This window comes from Myxine glutinosa, chromosome 7 (assembly GCF_964187855.1).
Source record: "Myxine glutinosa chromosome 7, kmMyxGlut1.1, whole genome shotgun sequence".
Taxonomy (NCBI): domain Eukaryota; kingdom Metazoa; phylum Chordata; class Myxini; order Myxiniformes; family Myxinidae; genus Myxine; species Myxine glutinosa.
The window spans coordinates 164200198-164227580 of record NC_136267.1 but is presented as its reverse complement, the minus strand read 5'-3'; the positions used below and the strand labels follow the sequence as shown (position 1 = coordinate 164227580).

The window sequence follows — 27383 nt, the reverse complement described above, 5'->3', positions numbered from 1 at the left end:
TCTGAAGAGAGAAGGGCTTTTCAACAGTTCTGGGATAACTCTCTAAAATAAAGATTTGTCAAGGATGCAAGGGAGGCATGGGTGCAGTGAGAGTTATGTAGGATAGAGATGGCACTCAAGCATAAGACCTTGCAGATGAGAGAGGACGTGTTGGATTTCTTCAGGGACCAGGAGCCCAAGAAGATCAAGGTTAATGCAGTCTCCATAGATAATAATAATAATAATAATAATAATTCATTTATTTTGTATAGCGCTTTTCCAGAAGCCCAAAGGCGCTTTGACAGAGTGATGGCACAGAGATGTGGTTTACCATGGCACAGATGTTTACCATGTTTACCAAGATGGCACAGAGGTTTACCAAACAACAGCTGTGCAAAAGGACGATGTTTGAGTTAGGGTTAGCCTCCTTGAAGAAGGTTATAGACTCACTATGCAAGTGCCTGACACCTTGGCTGAAGAGAAGAACATGCCTCCAACACAAAATAAGATGAAGAAGTACTTCAACTGTGTAAGGATATGTCGTATGCGTAAAGATTGAAAAGAGGCAATCCTCTGCTTTACATGCAGAGAGTATTGACATTTCAGTAGGGAGTGTCCCACTCAGAAGCGAAGGGAAGCATCTCCTTCAACAACACTAGCAGCGATTCCAGAGGCTAAAATGGGCTCTGTGGACATTGAAGCAGTTTCCTCTGAGTTGGTGAAGTGTCTGGTTGCTGTAAGTCCCAAAGGTGTCGTGAAGATTGGCGATATAGAACTGGTGTGCGTCTTTGACACCGGTGCCGAGACATCCATTATCCTGTCATCTGTGTGCAATGGCGAGTTGAAGGAGAAACTTGGAGATATACAGCAAAAGTCCGGTCTGTTCCTTAATTTAGGAGGTGTTGGCGGCATAGCAATCCCAACTGAGGGATATCTTGACGTACCCATACAAGTACATGGACAGTCACTCCAGGGAAGTTTCCTTTTTGTTGCAGACAAGACAAGCACAGAATACTTCTTGTTTGCAATGTTCTGCAGAAAATGACCCATTAATCAAAGATAGACCTTGCCTTGAAAGCAATGCAGCAGACCAGCAGCTTGCTGATGGACATGTATCAATGGCACCAGCATATCTTAAGACAGAATAAGAAATAACTTGAAGACGTTATACCACGATACACTATACACAGAATCATTTGCCACATAGAGACTAGCGTTACCTCTTTGCTGAGTGAAGAAGTACTCATGAGAGATGCTCCTTTGCAGCAGGATTCAGCAATCAATGTAGTAGACTGTAGAGGGATTCCAGCAACTGCATGGAGACTATATCGAGTTGCTCCTGGCAAAACAGATCAGTGAAAGATTTGTCTGCTCGCCAACAGGCAGGTAGCAGAAGCCCTGGTGACCCAGAGGAAGTATGCCTTGATCTGGAAGGGAATCAATTGGCATTCTCCATTTGTGATGTTGCTGAAGATGGCCCGCATGCTGGTCTGGTGGGAGCAGTGTATCCACTAGTAGGACATGCAGGGTCAGGAGAAGATGGCAATTCCTCCAGGAGCTAAGTTAGAGGCACCATCATTACCTATAGACAATCTCCTGAACAGGTTGCCTAGTAATTGGAATGAGAACTATATTCAGACCCAGGAGAAGCTGATCCAGAGAGCTAATCAGATATCATCATTGTGGCAGATAGACTAAAACGAGCAGAGCAGCTAAGAGAGAAGGAAGGAGATATGATCAGCATGCTTCTGGTGCTGTTCTTGAGGTTGTAGACCGAGTACTTCTGAAGCGGAATGTTTTTACAGGTCGACACAAGTGAGGCAATCAGTTATTTGGAATTCCTCACGTCATCAATGACAAGAATGAGGAAGATGACATCTATGAGGTATGTCCTGCTATGGGTGAAACTCTCAAGTGGGTTAATCGGCACCAGTTAATACTTGCCCCTCAGGATAGAGAGCAGGATGTGCTTGGAGAAGTTCTACCTAACCCTCTATGGGAAAGAAATGGTGAAGTCATGGTTCCATCCGGTGATAAGGACAACGGTGACGAGAACTATGACGAAGACGATGATGACTCTGGCTGCTCATTTAAGTGGATACAACGCCCAGAATGAGAGAGGCGATAACCAAGAAGATATGATTCAGGACGTTCAAGGACCTAGGCGATCAACCAGTCACTAAAGGAGTTCATCATGATTCTGGTCATCGGTGATCATGATGATCATGGAACTCCCAACCTGAGATACAGTAAAACATGTACATTAGGGTGGTCCAAAAAACATCGATCTCTCCGATTTTGATGCTCTACTGGATTATTGTTAGAAATGGTCTAAAACATTCACCCACCAAATATTTTCGCTCAATTCCATCTAGAAACTCATACACACTTCAGTTGAAATATGGCGTTTTTCACCAAATTTGGCTAAATGAGAACAATCCAATAGCAACCGAGGTGGAAAAAGTACATGCACTATTGTACTAAGCCATTTTGTGGTTCATGACTTTTTGCATGCGCTTGCGCCTGTGAGTGTGAAATCATCATGGTCGAAACATGTTTGACAATGCTTGAAACATGTTTGAAACATGTTCATACATGTCTGACTCATGTTTCGACCATGAGGACTTCACAGGGGTATGTACCATCAATGACATTATTTAGGAAAAAAATATTTCTAAAGTCTTTGTAAGTCATTAAAATTGACCAAAATGACAAATTTATATGTTGAGTGTGTATGAGTTTATAGATGACTCAGATGCAAAATATTTTTTGGGTGAATGATTTAGACCATTTCTAACAATAATCCAATAGAGCATCAAGATCCAGATAAAAAAGTGATTTTTTTGCATTTTTGGACCACCCTAATGTACATAATATACAGTACATGGCAAGTATAATAATATGTGCGCATATAATATACTGTATATGTCAAGTATATGTGTACATAATATACAGTATAATATGTCATGTGCAATATGTGTGCATATAATATACAGTGTAATGTCACATATACTATGTGTATAAATCACAATCGTGCATGTGCATGTGTAAATCACGATTCATATAATGTACGTTCACGTGTGTGAGTGAGTGTGTGTGTGTGTGTGTGTGTGTGTGTGTGTGTGTGTGTGTGTGTGTGTGTGTGTGTGTGTGTGTGTGTGTGTGTGTGTGCGCGCGCGCTGCGGCCACCAATCGTTATCTCCACTCGCAAATCTCTTAGACTAAACAGAGCTTTTCCTGGTCCTGATGCATCAATTTTCACCCCAGCAAGGAAATTTGACTCTTGGACCAAACCGTCGCCTTATCCATGCTTCGTTTCTCCTTCTGCCATTCCCAAAGTGACCTCCAGGGTAAGCCCGGTCTCTTCCCTCTCCATCTCATCAATCTCGGTCTCATCCCTACCTGACAGGATAGAATCAGGTAAAACCCAGCAAGTTGCAAGGCAAGGCCAGGTCGCCTAGCCGCGACCCAAACACATGTCGATCGGCATAACTACAGGCACCCCCACCTACGCCCTCTTCCCCCACCAAAGCTGCCGCCCCTGGCTCGGTCCTCGCTGCAAACGAAGCTGACATTGTATTCGGCACGGTCCTAGATCCCACAAATCCCATGGTCTGTGTGTGCGTGTGTGTGGTCTTCTTCACCATTGGGTAGATTAATAGGAAGGAGATAGAGTATCTGGAGCAATATTGGACACCTCTTGACTTTGTGTTGGTGTGTTGTTGTGCTGCTGTGAATAATCTCAATGGTCTGCCCCTTTTGCTTTGCCTCCTCGCCACATTAACAGCGACGTTACATTATGTTTAAACCATTACATGCCAGACTGCTTTCAGAATATAATTAAGGTTGAATGGCGAGATTGAAGTCAAAGAGAATAAAACTCTGGTCAGTGCTGATGCCAAATACAAACATTCCAACCCACTCTTCTTGGGAAAGAATAAAAGAGCATTACTTCTACCAAGGCAGTATTCCAAGGGCAGTCGTGACTTTGGCAAACATTATTTTGTGTATTTCTCATTTATATGAAAATAGTCTGGATGATTTTGTGCCTTCACATCAACTCCAAGTCAGATAGCTTCTACCATGCCCACACAGCTTCCATTTTACTCAACGGATTACCAAAAACAGCACAAATAAAAACTAAATTAGTTTCCAGCAATTTTTAAAGTTAGTCAAAGGCAGCTTGAAATTTGCGACGACAAAACATAATTTCGAGGATTGAAGCCAGGTGCTTTTGTCAGTTATTTTAGCCCCCACCTCTTGCTCTAGACCTGCAACCTTTCCCTAACATTACAAGGCCGAGTTGTTATATTTTGTGATGTTGGGTTTCATTAAACTACAAATTACGAGTGTCATTGAGCGCACTCGGTCTGATCTGTTTAATTAAATAAAGGTTTGATGCTCGGTCTAATTGTAGGGCTAGATGCTCCCCTTGTCAATTGCACTCGTCTGTCTGGGCCGGTTGCTGCGGATTATAAAGTAGAACAACACTCGGTAGAGCGCATACTTCTTCCAGGCTGAACAGTTTAAGTTTTGTATCACAATGATAGACCGGATCTGCATCCGTACCTTAAACAAGATAGAATCGGCTTGTTCTTGTCACCTAACCAACTCATCCGCCTACTGTTGTCACAAGTCGTCCACAACTTTTTGAAATATCATGTTACATATCGTTTTTGGCCCTATCTCTCAGTACAGAAGAATAACTTTTTCGCCCAAAGAATCCGGATACGATAATTATTTAATTTAAGAATTTAAACAATTCTCATATCCGGATCCAGATCTTCACCAATATCGAATCATTTCTTCCTTGTCACACACCCAACCTGTCCACAACTTTAAGAGATATCCTGCCCACAAACAGGGGTGAGGACATAACCGCATCCACCTCAACTGGCAGAGGTAACGATACCCTAAAATCACTTCCTGACATACACAGCAATATTGTGAAGGTAGATATGTAAGGGCCCTCATCTTGAGAACTGAATTTGAATACCCGATGCACATCTATAAAAGTACGTGGTGCTTCGCAATGTAGGGAAGAAGGTGCAAAGGCAGGTTTGCGGGATTCATTTAAAATGTAGGTGTGATGTACACACATAGGTGTGATGTACCAATAACTGAGGATTTTTTTTTTGGTCTGTCTGTTATAATTTACAATAATTAGAGAAAATGTGTTTTCCCCAGTTTTCTTAACGATTGCATGCACCTGCGGTGCAAATACGCATGCCTGTCATCATGGATACAAACGGGTGCACCCTGACTCAGTCACCTTACCTGCTGGCTCATGATGCTCAGAACACAGGTGAAAAATCCCAAATACCATCTTACTATAATTCACCAAATGTCTGGCCGTCCGTTCCCAGGTACCGCAAAAACGGCTGAACCGATCGCAACGAAATTTTGGGTGGGTAATCCTGGGACCCCCTGGAGTAAAATAGGCTATATTGTTTTTCCAATTAGGAAAATTTTTCCACTTTTCCAAACACGATGGAATAATATTTACCGATATTAACAGTGATGTGGCTTTTATTGAAATTAGACAAATACTGTTTAGATTTTGATGATTTGCGTGTGATATGATTTAACGGATGTATATATAAATCGTTTAAAATAAAAAAGCCTTCAATTTCTGATATTTTGCCTTTTCATTTGGGTCTCCCAATTGAAGCCCCGCCCGTAGGGAGGGTACCGTTGCTAGTATGCATAATTCTCCATACTGATGTCCTTGAAATTCGCATGAAAGTACATGCATGACTGATGTCTACCAATACACTTTATCCAGCATGTGATTTGTGCACATCCTCCACCATGAGCCTCAGATCAATGTACAAATAAATTAACCACCAAATGTACTTTCAGGGGTACGCAGAGGTACCTGTACCAAAAGCTTTTTCCAAATGAACAAATAAATAGAGGAAAGACGAGTGTTAAAAGCAGAGAATATTTCAAATTTAACGAGACGTGCTCGTTCTTTATTCATGCAAAAAGCATTCGAATGTCTCAGGATGAAAATGTCACAGTGGCAATAAGTGGTGGACGCGCCCTGTGCACCTTGGGGGTTTCAGTGGCAGATGCGCCTTCAATGACGGCAGGGATAGAAGAACGCCGCTGGTGGGGAAAACAATCACCTGTGGCGTGAGCACAACAATCAGGTGGTGCGGGGCGGAGCCGAGGGTGCACCGCCACTAGGGGCGCGCGCGCGTTAACGAGAGCAGCTCCGCGCATCCCAATTCTCACTTCTGTTAAAGTAAAGGTCGCCAGAGATGCCATAAAAGCATCGGAGATCGATTCTGGTAGCTCCGTTCAGGCAAACCCGTTGCTCCAATCGTGAGCAACTCGCACTCGCCTTAAGCTCTTACAGCACCGACATCGGCGACTATGCAGGCGATGCTTCCCTTGCTGAGCCAAGCGCGCGATTTCACGACGCTGCGCGATGCTGGAGCAAACGCGCGGGACCAAGCTCCTGTCTGGCTCGCTGCTCCAGACTGCCCCTTTCCACGGACTTCCGCCGACGTGAGCTCGCCGGGGTTCTCCGCCTCACCCTTTAACAATTGCGGCTTCGGCAGCACTTTGGGGGCTCGGGTGGCCGCAGACTCGTGGTGCGCACGACCTCTGGTCGGCTATCCTCGCCTGTGGGAGCAACAGGCGACCGCTAAGAGCTACGGAGACGAGATGCTAGACCCGGGTGCGTGGTGTGGCTGGCTGCTAGACAGCCATGTTGTACGCATTAGACATTCTTTATGGACCATGGTTCGATATCCAAAAGTGTCTTTCATCCATATTTATACTCGTGTTTGGCATGTCGGCCATCCTGGTTTGGCATGTCATGTACACACACACACACACACACACACACACACACACACACACACACACACACACACACACACACACACACACACACACACACACACACACACACACACACACACACACACACACACACACACACACACACAAGCCTGACTACATATCGTACGCATCATTTTAATTTACAAGGAAAATGTAAAAATTGAATTAATCAGAAAAGGTTAATATCATCATCGTTATATCCAGCAAAGATTTTATCCCAATGATATGAGCTTGCACATCCCTTTCAAAAAAAAAAAAATCTAGTCGTGCACAAAAAATAATAATATATATATATATATATATATATATATATATATATATATATATATATATATATATATATATATATATATATATATATATATCATTGGCATGTATGGGCAACGACACTTAATATTTTTGATTTCGTTATTTGTCCCTTTAGTTCGATGTAGAACCCCCATTTCAAACAGAAACCCAGCTCATGTAAACGTGTCGTCTGGCTGTCGTTCATGGAAAGCATGAAATGTCGAGAGTTCCAAAAGTAATCATAATTATCACATCATTCATAATCAAAGCCATCTTGATCCATCACTTCACAAACGTCCCACTAGGCACACACAAACGTGTCGTTTAATAAAAAGCATGTATAATCGCCATATCCCGCAAGATGCAACCTTTAATTATCATCCTTATACCCACACCCCCTCCCATGCTCCCCACTCTCCATCACCTTTCCCTCCCTCAAATCGCTACCTTGGTCCATCCACACTGCAGGTCGTGGTGCTTCTTACCAAGACCTCACCCATTCCCGCGAAGCTGAAGCATCCGTTGGGCAACGCAAGGATCGCAAAAAGAGAAAGCCAAGGACCAACTTCTCAGCGATGCAGGTGGCCCTGCTGCAGCGACGTTTCCAGCAGTCGCGGTACCTGTCCCAGCCAGAACGAACTGAGCTGGCCAGCGCACTAGGACTCACACAGGCACAGGTATACATATGCATACATGCACACAGGCAGGCACAGGTACAAGCACACACAAAGTACAGGTATACATATGCATACATGCACACAGGCAGGCACAGGTACAAGCACACACGAAAGTACAGGTATACATATGCATACACGCACACAGGCAGGCACAGGTACAAGCACACACAAAGTACAGGTATACATATGCATACACGCACACAGGCAGGCACAGGTATGCACACGCACCCATGCAGGCACAGGTACAAGCACACACAAAGTACAGGTATACATATGCATATACGCACACAGGTAGGCACAGGTATGCACACGCACCAATGCAGGCACAGGTACAAGCACACACAAAGTACAGGTATACATATGCATATACGCACACAGGCAGGCACAGGTACAAGCACACACAAAAGTACAGGTATACATATGCATATACGTACACAGGCACAGGTACAAGCACACACTGAGTTACAGGTATAAGCACACACACAGGTGCAGGTATAAGCACAAACGCAGGCACAAATATGCATATGCATACACTCACACAGGCAGGCACAGGTATGCACACGCACCCAGGCAGGCACAGGTACGCACACGCACCCAGGCTGGCACAGGTAAGCACACGCACCCAGGCTGGCACAGGTACAAGCACACATGCAGATGCCGCTATAAGCACACATGCAGGTACAGGTATACATATATGCATACATGTACACCCGCAGGTACAGGTACAAGCACACACGTAGGTACAGGTATACATATGCTAACACGTACACAGGCAGGCACAGGTACGCACACGCACCCAGGCTGGCACAGGTACAAGCACACACGCAGATGCCGGTATAAGCACACATGCAGGTACAGGTACAATATTGACACAAGAAAATGTAAACTTGCCAAATCATTCAACTTTAACTTTTTCTAGTGTTTTGTCATTACACATGACACATGTCATGACACATGAAGGTACAACTACAAGCACACATGAAGGTACAACTACATTCTACAAGCACACACACAGGTACAGGTAAGCGCACGCACACTAGAAACACCTTCCATTTAATCCACTTTGAAATGCGCTTTTAGTGGGTGCTCTGCACGGCAATCGTATTTTCGGGTGAATACCTGCTTTACGGGCACGTGTAGTTGCGTGAAACCTGAAGGTGACGTCAATAACGAATCCGTTCCGTTTTCCCGCGGTCGTACAGATCAAAGTTTGGTTCCAGAACCGACGCTCCAAGTTCCAGAAGCAGAGCAAGTCACAGGAGATGGCACCGCGACCCATGACCCAAAACCCAGAGGTGCAGCAGCTGGACCAACAAGCACCTGCGCACCCACCCGGAGCACCTCCAGCACCGACCCACGCGTTATCCCCGTCGCTCGTCCTCGCTCCGCCGGCCATGCCGTCGCCCGCCCTCTGGGAGATGCCGGGCCCGTGGAGCTCGCACCAGATCGTCAGCAACCCCGAGGGCTTCTTGTCGCACTTCCTGCGAGCTCCGCACACCGACGGACAAGCGGCTACCTGGGCGGCGACTTCGGATCGCGTCGCGGCCATTCCGCCCTGCGCGTACCTGCGCTTCGCCTCGCTCCTCTAAACACTCGCGGCCCGACCACAGGGACGTCACCTAGATGACGTCGTCCCGTAAAATCACCTATTGTATTTTTTTTAAATGAAATGTGCTGGATTTCCTCTCTCCGGAGTCCGGATCACCAAAACGACCGACAAGGTGTTCTTGTCAAAATGATCACGTGATGCCTTTTTATTATTTATACTTAGTGCTGGATAATCTGTCCGTGACTCCGTGTATTATCCAAACATTTACATAATAATACACTTATTTATGTGTAATAATTATAATTATGTTGATCCTGTGTTTTTTAATAAAACTTTGCACTTTCGGTTATATTTAAATGTTTTATACGTTTTGTACAGATGCAGTATATATTTACTTTTTCGACTCATTCGATATTTCACATTTAAACACGGGAACAGGTACAAGCACCATGTGTGGCAGGATATCAGAATATCACGTGCCTTAATATTCTTCTTCTTCATTTTTCCTTCTGCCATGGGCGATCGGAGACGCCGCAATGACACGAATCCCGAGCTTTATGGGCGTGGCGAAACTCGGGGATGGGGCGGGGTGAATAACAAGTGGGTGGGTGGAGTCTCGGTGTGTGGGTGGAGCTTGTGCACTGGGCCATGGCAATTGGCATGGGGCCTCGGGTCTGTATGTATGGGGTTTTAGGGTTAGGGTTATAAGGTTGAGTGCTCTTGACCAGGAATCGTTGAATTAAGGATCCGCCCGTAGTTCCCCAATAGGGGCGCATACTATAGTATAACGATAATACCCTGAAAGTATCACCTCGCAAACTGCACACACAAAACTACAATCAAATCGGTGCAAGTGTAGTTCGGGGAACTCAAAATGGCGTTAGAACCAAGATCTCAGGTTTTGAACTTCCCTTTGAAATCTCATCATAACATAAACTGCAAGATACCTTGCTGGATGTAACGATGTTGAATAAAATTCTCTCTAAGTGAAAACATTAATTAATAACAGATTTAACGAAACCCATAACGAGCTAAAGGAAGGAAGCTGCAGAAATAATCGCTAATTAGGGACAGGTGTAGAAAACAACGAATATTAACACAAGCTGCGTCAAATGGTTCACAGTTCTATACCTACATACTCCTACCTATGTAAGGGTTTAGATCAATATCCGACGTCAGAAAAAAAACGTTTTAAAAAAAGACTGCCTTTTGTAAACTTTAAAAGAAATTGACATAAAATTGTAAGGTGTATCATGGTAAATATATATTTTTTAAAACACGAGACCCTATAAAGTTTTGTTGTGATTAACCTTGGGAGCTCAGAGGAGTGGCGTCACAAACAAACAATGTCTCATTTGCTTTTAATATAGAAGATAACGCCTCGCCAAGCTCTGAATGAAATAACATCCCAAATTTAAGTAGATCACACAAAAAGGTGAGACAATTCAAACCAAGGCTAGACAGCTCAGTGAGTGCGCACACCTCGCGGCCATCCTGCTGTGGAGTGGGTATTCATTGCTTTGCGGCCACTGAAAACATTTTTCAATTCTCTCTTGAACTCGCAGTCCTGTTCTTTTACTCATTCTAATCCACAGTTAGTTTTGGTTTGAATTTCCTGTAACTCGTAATTAATTAATCGTGTTCTGCTCCTCGTGTGTGGCCTTGCAGTTGTACCCCCGTCGGTGTTTTGTTAACTTAAGCGTGTTTTGCTTGGCCCTTGGTTTTTTCCCTTCTACCCCGAAAATAATACTCTGTCTAACGTTCTAAATCCCCAACCCCCCCGCCCCCCCCCAAAAAAACAAAAAAACAAAAACATTTATTTTATTTTCTCCACGTGTACTGTTGTCTCATCCTGTATTTTCTGTCCAGGTGTGCTGTTCGCCCCGCCCCCATTATCTCCTTGCCATCCACCGTTTGCCCTGTTCACGTGACTCGTGGTGGTCCCTCTCGGCTCTCCCCCCGTTGGTATTTTTGTGCATATAAGATTGTTCACAGTTCTGTTTAAATATTATTTAAATATGTTTAACCTTTCCCCTTCTGTGTTTTATTCAGTGGTATATTACAACATGCTGTTTTTCTTCCTATTTAAAAGGCTTTTCTCAATTTCCTCTCCAACTCATTCCACTTCAAAAAAAAGAAATTCAATATCTTATACGTCTCCCTCACTTCATGGTCTAAATTCACATTCATTCCATCCCTCCTCCATCGTTCTGAATCGGATTGCTAACTTGAAAATCACAACAAACCCAATTTGTTATCAATGTTCGTCTTTCATTAATCATCCACTTTCTAAACTCCCCTCTTGCCCCTCCCATCCAAATCCCCCCCTTGCACCTACACTCCTAAACTCCCCCCTTGCCCCTCCACTCCTGAACTCCCCCCTTGCCCTTCCCCTCCTAAACTCCCCCCTTGCCCCTCCCCTCCTAATCCCCCCCCCTTGCCCCTCCACTCCTGATCTCCCCCCTTGCCCTTCCCCTCCTAAACTCCCCCCTTGCCCCTCCCCTCCAAATCCCCCCCCCCCTTGCCCCTACACTCCTAAACTCCCCCCTTGCCCCTCCACTTCTAAACTTCCCCCTTGCCCCTTCCCTCCAAAACTCCCCCCTTGCCCCTCCCCTCCTAAACTCCCCCCTCACTCCTCCCCTTCAAAACAACCCCCCAATCCCTCCCATTCAATTCTCCCCCCATACCATTCCTCTCCAATTCTCCCTCCTCCCCCCTCCTCCTCCAAGCTGCCTCCTCCCCACTTCGTCTCCCTTCTATCTCATACCTCCACCCCCCCAAACCTTCGACTTTCCTCTGCCCCCCCTCAAACAACCCCTCACTGTGCCTCATCCCTTCACCATCAAACCTTTCATCCTCCTCATACTTCCCTTTCTTGGAACTCTTCTGCAACATCTGACACACTATCAACTGCTCTCCCTACCTCCCCCTCTCATCCTTCATCTTACCCTACTCCTCCCCTCCCCTGTCCTGTACCCGATGCTCCCCCTCTCTCTTCATTAGCGGTATGGACCTCAAACATCCGGGGCCTTCGCTCAAACCTGACTGATCTCTCCATACAGGTTGCTTCTGACAATCCAGACTTGATCTGCTTAACAGAGACTTTCCTCCTTCAAGATGTCTCTGATTCCTTAATATCTCTTCCTGGTTACTCCCTCCTCTGGTATGATAGACCTGAGCCTCGGCCTGGTGGTGGGGTGGCTATCTTTGTCAAAAACTCTCTTCCTCACTCTCCTTGCACTGCCCTCTTTCCACCTCACCCCCAGGAATACCTCTGGCTACGGCTTCCCCTTCGCTCCCACCTCTTGTTCATATGTGTGTTGTACCATCCACCAAACAGTGATGACTCCATCTACATCTCGCTGTCTGATAATATGGACCAACTTCTATCTACTCATCCCAACTCTCTTCCTCATATGTGGTGATTTCAACTGTCATCATGCCACCTGGTTGGGTGTGGGTTCCTCTCTCACCAGTCATGGCACCTCAGCAAAGGACTTCTGTGACTCACTGGGATTGACACAATCTGTCAATTTCCCGACCCGGATCTCAGCCAATGGAGTATCTTCTCTTCTAGACTTGGTTATGACAAACTTCCCTGCTAATGTCTGCTGCTCTTCTTCTGCCCCAATCGGTTCTTCTGATCATGTGCTTGTCAAAGTGGACATCTCTCTGGCCATTCTCAGAGAGCCTCCTCAGCGTCGACGAGTCTGGCATTTCACTCAGGCCGACTGGGACGGTCTTCAAGCAGCCATCAATCGTCTGGATTGGTCTCCCATCTCCACTGCCTCCGACATCAATTCTTCCTGGGAATTCTTCCAAAGCAAACTGATCTCTCTCATGCACAGATTTATCCCATCTCGCCTTCAGTTGTCTTACCCTTCCTCCCGTCCATGGTACACTGAATCTTGTGGTGAGGCAGTTGCCCTGAAACAACTTGCCTTTGCCTCTTGGAAGGCTAATCCAACTGAAGGCAATCTCAGTTCCTTCCACCAAGCTCGGAACAAGTGTGTGTCTACCCTCAGGAGTGCCAGGAAGCACTATCTCTCCTCACTCAAGAATGAACTCTCAAACCTGTCTCCTTCCTCCAAATCCTGGTGGCGTCTGGTCAAATCCGTTTCTGGTGTTTGTTCCCCCTCCATCCCCTCCCTTACCTCAAATGGCCACACAGTTGACATCGCACGTGACAAAGCCGAATGCCTCAACTCTGTGTTCGCCTCAAAATCCTTAGTCCCAAACCCATCTCTCTCTGTTCCCACCTTTCCCAGTCGAACCCAACTGCTCCTGGACTCTGTGTCCTTCTCTCCTGACAAGGTGGAGGAGTTTTTGTCAAACCTCAACTCTGATTCTGCAACTGGACCAGACGGCATCAGCCCACGGGTCCTAAAATCCTGCTCTGCCGCTCTATCTCACCCTCTCTCTGTTCTTTTCACCCTATCTTTTGCTCAAGGTCATCTGCCAGCATCCTGGAAATCAGCTAACATTACCGCTTTACACAAAAAAGGTGTAAAAACAGATCCTTGCAACTACAGACCAATCAGCCTGCTCCCAATTATCAGCAAAGTCATGGAATCCATCATTGCTTCGGATATGAAATCTTTCCTCTTCTCCAATGGCTTGATCTCTGATCATCAATTTGGTTTCAGACCAGGTCACTCTACTCTGGACATGCTGCTTCTGCTGTCTCAACAATGGATGGAGGTCCTCAATGCCAAACAGGAAATCAGAGCTGTCTCCCTTGACATATCACGGGCCTTTGATACGGTCTGGCACCCAGCTCTGCTCACCAAACTCTCCTCCTATGGTATCCATGGAAATCTCCATGCATGGCTTGCGGACTTCCTCTCTGGTCGCAGTCAATGTGTGGCCCTGAATGGATTTCTCTCATCTCCCCTTCCTGTTCAGGCTGGAGTTCCCCAAGGAAGTGTGCTGGGCCCTGTGCTTTTTCTGGTCTTTATCAATGATCTCTCCGACTCTCTGGAAAATCCTCTCTATCTCTTTGCTGATGACTCCACTCTCTGCCGCTCCATTCCTCTTCCCTCAGATCGGCAGTCTGCAGCCTCCTCACTCTCTGAAGACCTGGACAAAATCACAGACTGGTCAAACAAGTGGAACATGTCTTTCAATCCTGACAAATCTCACTCTCTTACTATGTCTCTCCGAAAAGATCGACTGGACAACCCTCCCATCTACTTTCTCAACAATCCTCTCCAAGAAGTTCTGTCGCTCAAGCTTTTGGGTCTCACTATCTGCCATGATCTTTCTTGGGAAAACCACATTTCCAAGCTGGCCTCCAAAGCCAGTCGCCGACTGGGCATCCTCCGTCGTGCGAAGTCCTTCCTCGGCACACCTGAGCTCCTCACCACATACAAGGCTTTCTTCCGCAGCTCAATGGAATACTGTTCTCCCCTATGGGCTGGTGCTCCTGCCTCACACCTGGCTCGGCTTCACGCTGTTGAATCCAAAGCTTTCAAAATCATTGGAATCTCCCGCGATGAAGCTATCTCTGAGGGCCTTTTACTCACTCACCGCAGGCAGGTAGGTGGTCTTTCTGTCTTCTACCGACTCCTCTCCGGCCTTGCTCCCCCAGGTCTCTCTGTGCTCTGTCCCCCAAATATTCCTACAGGTCGCACAAGATCTGCCAGCAACCCTCTGATGGTTAAACTGCCGAAATCTCGGCTCTCTGCTCACCTTCACTCTTTCATTCCTCTTTTCTCCCGCCTCTGGAACAAACTCCCACACTCCCTTCAATCCCTCTCCTCCCTCCAGGTCTTTAAAACAGCTGTTCACCACCATCTCTTATCTTCCCCCATCCAAAACCTTGATCTTTTCTACCCCCACTAATTCACCCCAGATCCACCTTGTTTGAAATTCCAACTTCTTTCCTGGAAATCCTGGCAGTGTCCATATGTTTATACCTCTCCCACCCCCCCACCCCTTCACATGCCTCCCCCCCAAAGCCCTCTCCCTCCCACAGATCTCTCGATGTCTCCATGTCTCTCGGTCCCTGCTCTCAAATGTTGTGTTTGTGTCCTTCCCCCTCTCTCCCCATCTTGTCTACCGCTCCCGATGTTATTTGTTTTATGTGTCTGTTTGTCTTTCTGTGTGATTAATGTTCGCTCTTTCACGAGCCTCGATCTTGTATACAAAAAAAAACAAACAAACAAAAAAAAAATCCTCTAATTTAATTTGCCTTCCCAACTCTGGGGATGTCCCCACAGAGAACTGAGCCTCGGTCGCCACGGCCACTGCTCATGCCGCGGGAGCCTTTGCCTGCTTAATTATTTTTTATTGCACTCAATGAATGTACACTTTGGGAAAAAGTAGAAAAACAAAACAGAAGAAAAAGTTAAAGTTTAATGACTTTACGTTTAATGACAAAACACTAGAAAAAGTTAAAGTTGAATCATTTGGCAAGTTTACATTTTCTTGTGTCAATATTGAGGAGGGAGCGCAACCTTGCTTATATTGCTCGTAAGATATACGCTTCGTTATAGGAATTGGTAATTTATTTACATTATCAGATTTCACTCCAGATTTCAAGAGTTATTTAGTCCACCAGCTCCGATCCTAAAGTCTGAACACAGATTTTGATTATATAGCTCAATTTGTCCATGAGAGGTCATTGTGGTTCCAAGCCTGGGCATTTTCTATTATGCCAAAACAAAATTGCAGATCAAGACCCCTGTGAGATGGTTGACCAAGGATAAATCCTGTTTTGTTTTAATATAATAAGGCTATTCATTTTCTTCAAAAGGACTGTTTAAATTTACCCAAACACCCAGTTTTCATTCATGCACTCCCTTCGTATGCATGCAAAGTTTCGGGCCGCCAGGTTTCATGGTTTTAGCGTTATCTAGGACACACACACAATAACACACTTTCTCTTTTATTACCCTCGCCAGAGGAGAGGGTATTGCATTCGAGTCCGTTTGTTACTTGCCGGAAAAAAATTCCGGCAAGTATGTTGGTTGGTTGCTTTGTATGTCTGTCTGTCTGTCTGTTTGTTTGTGCACAGTACTACGTCTACATCGTTGCACATAGAATCGCCAAACTTTACACACATACTTGTCTTGCCCTGGATAGACTGTGCCCAATTTTTAACTCTCTCGGCCCAAGGCCTCCATTATGATGTCATAATTCGATAATTCGACAAGTACAAAACTTCATCCAATCAAGATGCAATTTCTTGAGCGCCATGTCGGCATAAACTGATGGAGAAAAAAAAATAATGATGACGTCATCGGTCACGTGGTTCGGCCGCCATCTTGGAAAAACCGAAAATCTTTGCACCTCTATATCTCCGATAGTGCTGAATATTTAAAAAAAACTTGAGACATGGCTCATTGTAAAGAACTCTCCATGGGCAATAAAATATGTTAATGATGATGCCATAGATGCTTCCATTATGATGTCATAATTCGACAAGTACAAAACTTCATCCGATCAAGATGAAATTTCTTGAGAATAATCGAGGAATAAATTAGTTTAGAAAACAAATAATGATGACGTCAACGGTCACGTGGTTCGGCCGCCATCTTGGAAAAACGGAAAAACTTTGCACCTCTATATCTTTGAAAGTGCTGAATAGAAAAAATTGACATGGCTCATTGTAAAGAACTCTCCATGGGGAATAAAATATGTTAATGATGATGTCATAGGTGCCTCCATTATGACGGCATAATTCTACAAGACAGTACAAAACTTCATCCTATCAAGATGAAATTTCGAGCGTCATGCAGACATAAATTGGTGGAGAAATAAAATAATGATGACGTCATCGGTCACGTGGTTCGGTTGCCATCTTGGAAAAACCGAAAAAAATTGCACTTCTACATCTCCGAACGCGCTGAATAGAAAAAATTGAGACATGGCTCATTGTAAAGAACTCTCCATGTGGAATAACATCTGTGAATGATGATGTCATAGGTGCCTCCATTATGACGTCATAATTTGACAAGTACAAAACGTCATCCGATCAAAATGAAATTTCTTGAGCATAATCTAGGAATAAATTAGTGGAGAAAAAAAATAATGCTGACGTCATCGATCACGTGGTTTGGCCGTCATATTTGTTTTAACACAAAAGCCTTAAAAACCACTGAAAATACATCCTGGCGAGGGTTTGCAATCTCTGATTGCTCTTTTTCTTGTTCTTATAGTAGTCAGGTTCACTATGTTAACAAATATAATTTCGTTCAAAATTTTGGTAGATTAGCAAAACTATACATTTCTAGAATACTCAGAGCATGAGGAATCCAAAAATTAATGTTTGCATTTGCGTAGACACCTTTGCGAAAATGACACTCAGGACAGTGATGAAGAATCAGGTTCACTATGTTAACAAATATAATTTCGTTCAAAATTTTGGGAGATTAGCAAACCTGTACATTTTTGGAATCATCAGAGCATGGAGAATCCGAAAATCAATGTTGGCATTTGCACAGACACCTGCATGGCCGCCATTTTGGATTTTCAAAATGGCCGCCATATAATACATATTTTGCGCTATCTCGGCTTCTAGTCAACCTAGAAACTTAATTAAATATGCTAATCCTATGTTTTCTGGGTTAAGGAATCCAATAGAGGCCTCAAAATAGTGCTCAGGATTATAGAAAAGCAACAAACAAAGGTAATTGAAAACCATTGTCTTTATATTTGTGATATAACTCTATTACATAATACATGATATTGCAAGTCCTTTGAAGTTATAGGTATGGGTTTATAAAGCAAGAAAGCAGCCTTGTTAGTATCAGATTGAACTATAAGTCCTATACACAGGATCTACGAGGTCTATACCGTTCAGGAATATGCTTTTACAGATCTTCATCACTGTCCTGAGGGTCATTTTCGCAAAGGTGTTTACGCAAATGTAAACATTAATTTTTGGATTCCTCATGCTCTGAGTATTCCAGAAATGTATAGTTTTGCTAATCTACCAAAATTTTGAACAAAAAAACATAGTGAACCTGACTATAGATGGTATACATGCAAATAGAAAAGCTGACATTTTTGGATCATTGTGTATAATCTTGTTCCAAGAATATTCTGGATACCTGGATCACGATACCTGGATCAAAGATTGGTGTTCGATTTGATTTTGCGAGGCTTCTCTGTGTAGCGCCCGGAGGTCTTATTTATTATTTACTCAAACAATGCTTGAGATAAAGCTTTTAACAATGGGGTTCAAAAAGGGCGACAGACTGAGCTGCAGAGAGAAAGCGAAAGCGATATCCACACCTGTAAGCCATTTTAAGTCGCGCCCGCCCTGTCTCGCCTTAGAGGAAAGAAGGTGGAAATTTGACAGTAATTGCTGGTGATGTATCAAAGTGAATCTCAGGAAAACACCCCAGCAGTCTTATCCGGGAGAATGCGTCACGGCTGGAAAAGCGCGGACGGTGCATTGATCACGCAAAGCCGCCTGCGCTCTCCGGTGATGGCGTGATGCGCTGCACAGCACCTGGTCTTCCGATCGCCGACCAACTCAGCCGTTACCTGCTGCCTTTTCTTTATAGAATTAGCAGCTCGTATGCCTTCAGTACATTACCTGCAGCTACCTGGAAAAAGGAAGGAATTTAACGCGTGGTCAACTGTATATGTTAATGTGTGTACAAGAGTATATGTTAATGTGTGTACAAGAGTATATGCTAATGTGTGTACAAGTGTAAATTTTAATGTGTGTACAAGTGTAAATTTTAATGTGTGTACAAGTGTAAATGTTAATGTGTGTACAAGTGTAAATGTTAATGTGTGTACAAGTGTAAATGTTGTGTGTACAAGTGTAGACGTTAATGTGTGTACAAGTGTAAATGTTAATGTGTGTACAAGTATAAATTTTAATGTATGTGCAAGTGTAAATGTTTTAATGTGTGTACAAGTATAAATGTTAATGTGTGTACAAGTGTAGATATCAATGTGTCTACAAGTGTAGATATCAATGTGTGTACAAGTGTACATGTTAATGTGTGTAGATGTTAATGTGTGTACAAGTGTACATGTTAATGTGTGTAGATGTTAATGTGTATACAAGTTTAGATGTTAATGTGTGTACAAGTGTAAATGTTAATGTATGTGCAAGTGTAAATGTTTTAATGTGTGTACAAGTGTAAATGTTTTAATGTGTGTACAAGTGTAAATGTTTTAATGTGTGTACAAGTGTAAATGTTAATGTGTGTACAAGTGTAGATTTCAATGTGTGTACAAGTGTAAATGTTAATGTGAGTACACGTGTAAATGTTAATGTGTGTACAAGTGTCAATGTTAATGTGTGTACAAGTGTAAATGTTTTAATGTGTGTGCAAGTGTAAATGTTTTAATGTGTGTACAAGTGTAAATGTTAATGTGTGTACAAGTGTAGATTTCAATGTGTGTACAAGTGTAAATGTTAATGTGTGTACAAGTGTAAATGTTAATGTGTGTACAAGTGTAAATATGAATGTGTGTACAAGTGTAAATGTTAATGTGTGTACAAATGTAAATGTTAATGTGTGTACAAGTGTAAATGTCAATGTGTGTCCAGACCAGGCCTCACAGTGCATTGTCCAAACCAGGCCTCACAGTGACGTGTCCAAACCAGATTCCACTGTGTCGTGTTGTGTCGCCGGTGCATATATTTTCTTTCGACGCAGTGCTGTGGAAGTGTGTTTCGTTTCTGTGCCGTGCTGTGCTGGAAGCACTGTGTAAACCAATCAAAAACGATGCGTTCGCTCAAAGACGATGTTTCGACTTTTTTTTTAAAAAGGAGGAAAAGGGGGAAAAAAGCAATGCATGGAAATCTGTGACACAGAGCACTTTTATTGATGACGTAAGGAAACAAAGAAACCAAACAATCCTGCCCTGCACACCAACAAAGCATCTTTGCTACAGCTTTTCGAACAGAATATAAATTATGTCACGCATTATGTACATATTTATTGCGTTTCCACGATAAAATACATCTCTACGAGCATCTTCAACGGAGACGGAATGGGATACAATAATTAAAGTGGAAATATTAAAATCACATTTTTGGGGCAGGGGATGGGGTGGGGGGAAGGGGATGGGGTGGGGGCAGGGGATGGGGTGGGGGGAAGGGGATGGGGGTGGGGGCAGGGGATGGGGTGGGGGGAAGGGGATGGGGTGGGGGGCAGCTGTTCATCAAGGACCTTGAACAGAAAACAATAAAAAATAAAAAATAAATCTGAGCATCATTTGTGGTTGAGAGTGAGTGGTGCAAGTCCTCTTGTGACTCCTTGCATTGTGACTGCTCACAAATGGCCGATTATTTACACTCACAATGGCGTCTCGCTGTCCGCAGATCCTCGGCGAGATTCGGGGGTGAATGACACAACTACTTCTGTTAATACCCAACAACCAGGATTCACAACTACTCGTTAAGCATCTCTCGTTGAGTCCGCAAGAGCACGATGTGGATGGTGTGGTCGAGCTCTCTCTCTCTCCATTAAAGCGTCGTGGAACACACCATTGACGGTAGCCGAACTTTACGGTGTGACGTCATATCCTATATTGTTTGTTTGTTACGTTCATTTTACCTTGTATGGTTTGGGAGGTCTTATCTTTCCGCCAGAGCTTCACCGACGCTCGCGAGGAGTAAAACGTCACGGTTGGATGGAAAGAGCGCCTGCGCTCCTCAAGGTCCGCTCCTCATGCCGTGCGTCACATGAGCTGTTGGTGCGTCTGAGTGTCCAAGCGACCGGGGCTCCAAGTTGGGAAACCAGAGTTTAAGAAACCCCCAGACATGATCGTGCTGTGCGCCCCGGGAGGGAGGTGCGAGACCTGCAAAGCGCCGCCGACCTCCTTGCCCCCATGCCCCGGGTCCCAAGGAGGGGGCGAGTGGTGGTAATCCGTGCCAGGCAAGGGAAGCGGTTGTCCTCCGAGCCAAGGAGCAGGGGGTGGTTCGTTGGGAGTACCGCCTGCTTGTTTCATTATCTTCTTGTACTTGGAACGCTTATTCTGGAACCAAATCTTGATCTGCTCACGCACAACGCATTCATGAGACCGAGCACGTGGGGTTGGGGAGTGGGTAAGAGGGGTCATCTGATTAACATGTTGTCAAGATCTGGACACACATCGGAAATTCCATCGTGTATTGAGGAGATCTGTAAGGAATGGCCACTAAACCAATGAACAGCATGAATAATAAAAAAAGTATTAAACAGTAGCAGAACATCCTTAACAAATTACAAATTCCTAACCTTAGTTGAGATCAGGCTGGCCAGCCGGTTCGTGAAAGAATTGGGCCAAAAACCTCGCCCTGCCAACTTTACGAGAACGTAGGAATAATTGTGGCCGTAAAAGAAGAAGAAGAATAGAAGAAGAGAAGAAGAGAAGAAGAATAATAGAAGATTTAGAAGCATAGAAGTGAAAGAAGAGGAAAAAGAAGAAGAAGAAGGAGCCGGGGAAGAAGACGTATTAGAGCACACGCACACCATATAATACCAGTAATAATAATAGAAGAATTAGAAGAATAGAAGTGAAAAAAGAAGAGGAAAAAAGAAGAGGAAGAAGAGGAAGAATGAGCAGAGGAAGAGGAAGACGTATTAGAGCACACGCACACCATATAATCTATCTATAATTCCAGTAATCTCTGTGTGTATGTTTGTATGTTTGTATGTTTGTATGTATGTATGTATGTTTGTCTGTGACCGCTGTTTCTCGACAACCACGGGTCCGATATACTTGCAACTTGCCAGGTATATTGCTGGGGACCCGAGGATGTGCCTTTTCAAGGTTTGAAATTAATCGGACAAGTAGTTACCGAGCTATGGCGATTTCTTTACCAAACACCGCAAGCCGTTCGCTTTGGACCAAACCATTGCATGTAAATAGAGGGGGGGGGGGGTTCTGTGGTCGTTGCGAATGGACCAAACCATTCATGTAAATAGAGGGGGGGGGGGGTTCTGTGGTCGTTACTGCCACGTGGTTTCAAAGTTTTTTTTTGTTGTTGTTGTTTGCACGCATGTTTTTTTGCACCCACGTACGGGCACGCCCTAGGATGTTTACACACACACACCCCTACACAAATTTTTTTTTTTTTTTTTTTTTGGCAAGGAACGGGCACCCACGTACGGGCACGTCCTAGCTTATATATAGTACGGGCATGCCCTAGTACCAGTAATAATAATTAATAGAAGAATTAGAAGAATAGAAGTGAAAGAAGAAGAGGTAAAAGAAGAAGAAGGAGGAGAAGATGGAAGAAGAAGACGTATTAGAGCACACGCACACCATATAATACGGGAATTACGTTTATAATATATATATATTGCGTCACAAAGGGTGCTTCTGTACGATGATGACGCGTCATGTTGAGTTGACGTAGCATTTGCGCCATAGCACGGCACGCCCAGGGCGAGAGGCTCAGTTTACACCCGCCAAGTTTCTTTTCTGTCCACTAATTACATATCTCGTTACTCGATGCACTTACAGTCACAGGGAATAAATTCGCCTCCGTTAACGAGAGCAAACGCGAGCATTAACGTCCAAGGCAATTAGAACGGTTGAAAATGACGTCACGTTACGTAAAGCGCGCGTGACCGCAGCGTTCGTCCTCGAGCGAGGATCCTGCGTCGTTCGTTTTTGGAAATCGATTCGTTCGTTTCCCGCTCTTTACGTCTGTAACACGCTGTGCGGGAAACACTGCAGGCTGTTATTATCGGTGAGTAATCCTCGATAATCACACGTGTTTCGGAACTTGCCGTGCGGTGCGATCGGTGAACTCCCGGCATCGGGGATCGGGCGGCTCGGGACGCGCCTTGCTCCAAAGTTTGCCCAAGCGGTCGCGCATGGACGCCTTTTCGTCCCCACGGGTTCACCCGCCCGCCCGCTCTTGTGTTTGTGTGACGTCTGTCCCCCTTCACCAGGGCAGGTAGCGCTTTAGGAGGGATTTGAGTGGGGGTTTTAATGAATGGGCAATCTTTGAACACGACTGTGTGCACCGGTTAAAAGACTAAAAGACCCCAAGGAACCAGAAGACCGCAAGCACCTAGAAGACCCAAAAGACCCCAACAATCCAAAATACCCTAAATACCTGGAAAGAGCCCAAGGACCCAGAAGACCTCAAGGACTCCAAAGACCCATATGAACCAGGGGACCCAAAAAGACCACAAGGACCCAGAAGACCCAAAATACCCCAAACACCCAGAAGACCCTAAGGACTCAGAAGACCCTGAAGACACAAAATACCCAGAAGACCGTTAAAGACCCAAAAGACCCTGAAGACCATTAAATACCAAAAAGTCTGAAAAGACCCTTAAATACCCCGAAGACCAAAAATACCCCAAAGACTGAAGAGACACTGAAGACCCAAAAGATCCAGAAGACCCTTAAATACCACACACCCCAAATATCCCAAAGACCCTTAATGACCCCGGAGACCCAAGATACCCCGAAGACCATTAAAGACTCCAAAGACCAAAAACACCCTGAAAACGGAAAAGATCGAAAAGACCAAGAAGACCAAAAAGACCCCGAAGATCCAAAATACACCAAAGACCCAAATGACCCAGAGGACTCAGAAGACCCTAAGGACCCAAAAGACCCATATGAACCAGAGGACCCAAAATACCCCAAGGATCCATAAGACCCAAAATACACCAAAGACCCAGAAGACCCTAAGGACCCAAAATACCCTTAAAGACACCAAAGCCCCTCAAATACCCTGAAGACCCCAAAGACCAAAAACACCCCGAAGACGGAAAAGATCGAAAAGATACCGAAAAGAGCCCGAAGACCGAAACTGAAAAGAAGACAGAAAAGAACCCGAAGACCAAAAATACACCAAAGACCCAAAATACCCCAAACAACCAAAATATCCCAAAGAACCTGAAAGACACAGAAGACCCTGAAGACCCAAAATACCCTAAGGACACAAATGACCCAGAGGACCCAAAAGATCCCAAGGACGCAAAAGACCCTGAGCACCCAAAATACCCAAAATACCCCGAGGACTCCGAAGACCCAAAAGAAGAGTAATTATGTCTCTTACCTTGGAATTGTAGACGGCGGCTTGCAAACCGAGCCTCAAGGGTGGCTTACAGAAGCATGATTTTTTAAATAACAATAAATACAAGGCGCAGGGAGGTGAAATTCGCTGCACGTGATGTGCAATGAGGGCAGAGTAAACCGAATGTTAATTTACGTCTGTAGGATGTCTAACAAATAAGGAAGATATAGGGTGAGTCAATGCAATGTGACGGTTTTCAGAAAGAAGCTGCAGCTAACGGCACGCTGTGGTGGGGGAAACCTTGTGTGTCACGTGATCTGAAAGTTATGCAGTTTCTCCTGTCAGTGTAGCGAGAGACAGTATGGAGAACTGGTCGGTGCCAAAAAGCGTGTTCGCGGTAAGGGTATTTTTTGAATGCAAATCGGTAGTGCAGGTGCAGAGAAGATTGAGACGTGAGTTTGGTGTTGCACGGAACGATATAATTCCCTCTCCTAACATTATTTTGAAGTGGGTGGAAAAATTCAATAACACCGGCAGTGTTTGTGATCACCTTGCTGGTAGTGCACAAACGGTCAGCACATCAGAGAACATTGGGAGAGTTAGGGAAGCGGTGTTGCGGGGTCCAACTCGCTCTGCCAGGTGTCAATCGGCTGCGTTTAACATTTCGGTCGCGAGTGTTCGCCGTATTCTGCACGATGACCTCCAATTTCATCCCTATCAAATTCAAACTGTGCAGAGGCTGAAAGAAATCGATAAACTCGCTCGACTGGAATTTTGTAAGCAGTTCATGGACATTTTGAATGAAAATCCAGCATGAATGTATCCATTTTGGCGGAGGCCACTTAAAAGATGTTTTTTTTTTTTTTAAGTACAGATTAATAAATTGCATTGTACTGCTGTTTTTCAACTGAAAGCGTTTTGCTTTTTATTCAACCCAATTCTCCACAATAACGCTTTAAAAACCGTCACATTCCATTGACTCATCCGTGTAAGCAAACCTGACACTAGGCCCAGGCTTCAGACTTTGGCACGCTCACGCGGCTGCACCGTCACATAAACTGTTCCAACCCGTCATTTTTGACAGGCTTTATACTAGTATTAATACGTCCCAATGGCCTGACCTTCTTGTGGAGGAGAAAGTTTTAGACCCAAGTCTTTCACGAACTTACTGACCAGGCCTAATAGTTGACTGCCAAGATGACAGAAAATTGTAATTTGTTCAGGGTGCCGGCGATAACTTGCCTCCTCTTCGTAAACGACACCATTGGATCTTTAACACTGCCTTAGTAATGCTGGCAGACAAAAACACCCTACTTAACATCCATCTGAAGGACGGCGCACACATCGATCTATCACCCAGCCTGTTTGGCACCAATCGACAGTTTATAGTTTATAGTCAATCCGATAATGAAACACAACATAAACACACACAACAATTTCATAAATGGAACCAAACAGTGCCATCATATATAGTCTAGTAGGAAGACTAGGTCCCCCTGCACCCCCCGGAGATATACTTCTAATCAGTGTTTCTAGATTGGAAAAAATGTGTAGAAAATGACTAGCTATGGCCCCAAGCTGAAATAATGTCCCACATACCATTTTTATGCAAATTACTGCTGCCATTATCAAAAAAAGACTAGGTCCCCCTGCACCCCCCGGAGATATACTTCTAATCAGTGTTTCTAGATTGGAAAAAATGTGTAGAAAATGACTAGCTATGGCCCCAAGCTGACAAAATGTCCCACATACCATTTTTATGCAAATTACTGCTGCCATTATCAAAAAAAGACTAGGTCCCCCTGCACCCCCCGGAGATATACTTCTAATCAGTGTTTCTAGATTGGAAAAAATGTGTAGAAAATGACTAGCTATGGCCCCAAGCTGAAAAAATGTCCCACATACCATTTTTATGCAAATTACTGCTGCCATTATCAAAAAAAGACTAGGTCCCCCTGCACCCCCCGGAGATATACTGAAACTGGCAGTGACTGGTGATTGAAATGCGGTGCCTTTTTGTGTTTCAGGTCGAGGTACGTGAACTCCCCACGATCTACAGCAACCAGGAAGAGACTGATACCAGGGTGGTTCTGTACCTCCATCATGCTGCTACCATCGGATACAAGAACGCTGTAGTCAGAACACCGGACACAGACATCCTCCTGATCCTGCTCCACCATGCCCACAACATCAAGCTGACGGTGTACCTGGATACAGGGTCAGGGAAGCATCGCCAACTTGTCAACGTCTCTGAGCTGGCAGAATCCCTGGGAGAGGACTACTGTGCCACTCTCCTGGGGTACTATGTGTTCAGCGGAGAAGACTGCACCAGTGCCTTCAAAGGGAAGGGAAAAGTCGGGCCCTTGAAAAAGCTGGAGAAGAATCCCAGGTTTCACAGGGCATTCGGTGAATTTCACAGGGTATTTAGAAAAATAAAACTTTGTGTTAACGTCTGTGTAGACGGACCTTAATATGAGTCTATTATTTCGTAAAACTGTGATTATTTTGTAAATAAAGCACTAATTAGCATACTAGTATACCATAGACACATGTAATCATGTTATGAATAGTTCTATCATGATCTATGCCCTTCAAAACATGGGTCTAGACACCTTCATTTTTCAATTATCTGCAATATTGGCTGAGATATGTCAAAAATCGTTTTTTTGATAATGGCAGCAGTAATTTGCATAAAAATGGTATGTGGGACATTGTTTCAGCTTGGGGCCATAGCTAGTCATTTTCTACACATTTTTTCCAATCTAGAAACACTGATTAGAAGTATATCTCCGGGGGGGTGCAGGGGGACCTAGTCTTTTTTTGATAATGGCAGCAGTAATTTGCATAAAAATGGTATGTGGGACATTTTTTCAGCTTGGGGCCATAGCTAGTCATTTTCTACACATTGTTTCCAATCTAGAAACACTGATTAGAAGTATATCTCCGGGGGGTGCAGGGGGACCTAGTCTTCCTACTAGACTAATATAATATTTGTATATATGCATATATATACTAGTGAGGTACCCGTGCTACGCGGTACCCGCGGGTGAGGAGACGAAAGCAAGCAGACAATTCGGAAGTGGTGAATGCTAAA

General features: G+C 44.4%; 2 protein-coding genes across 2 annotated transcripts in view; one reads left to right on the top strand and one right to left on the bottom strand.

The window, feature by feature from the left end:
• Positions 1-6360: 6360 nt before the first annotated feature.
• On the top strand, positions 6361-9388 carry LOC137430673 (homeobox protein DLX-5-like). Its single transcript, XM_068121456.2, has 3 exons — positions 6361-6667; positions 7591-7799; positions 9002-9388. The coding sequence occupies exons 1-3, from the start codon at positions 6361-6363 to the stop codon at positions 9386-9388; spliced, it is 903 nt and encodes a 300-aa protein (XP_067977557.1).
• A 10736-nt stretch (positions 9389-20124) lies between these two features.
• The window catches only part of LOC137431806 (homeobox protein DLX-6-like), a 105051-nt gene continuing 97792 nt past the window's right edge, over positions 20125-27383 (bottom strand). The window contains exon 3 of the mRNA XM_068123522.2: positions 20125-21318. Coding sequence (XP_067979623.2) covers positions 21004-21318 — 315 coding nt within the window. The 3' untranslated portion in view covers positions 20125-21003. The remainder of the gene's footprint in view (positions 21319-27383) is intronic.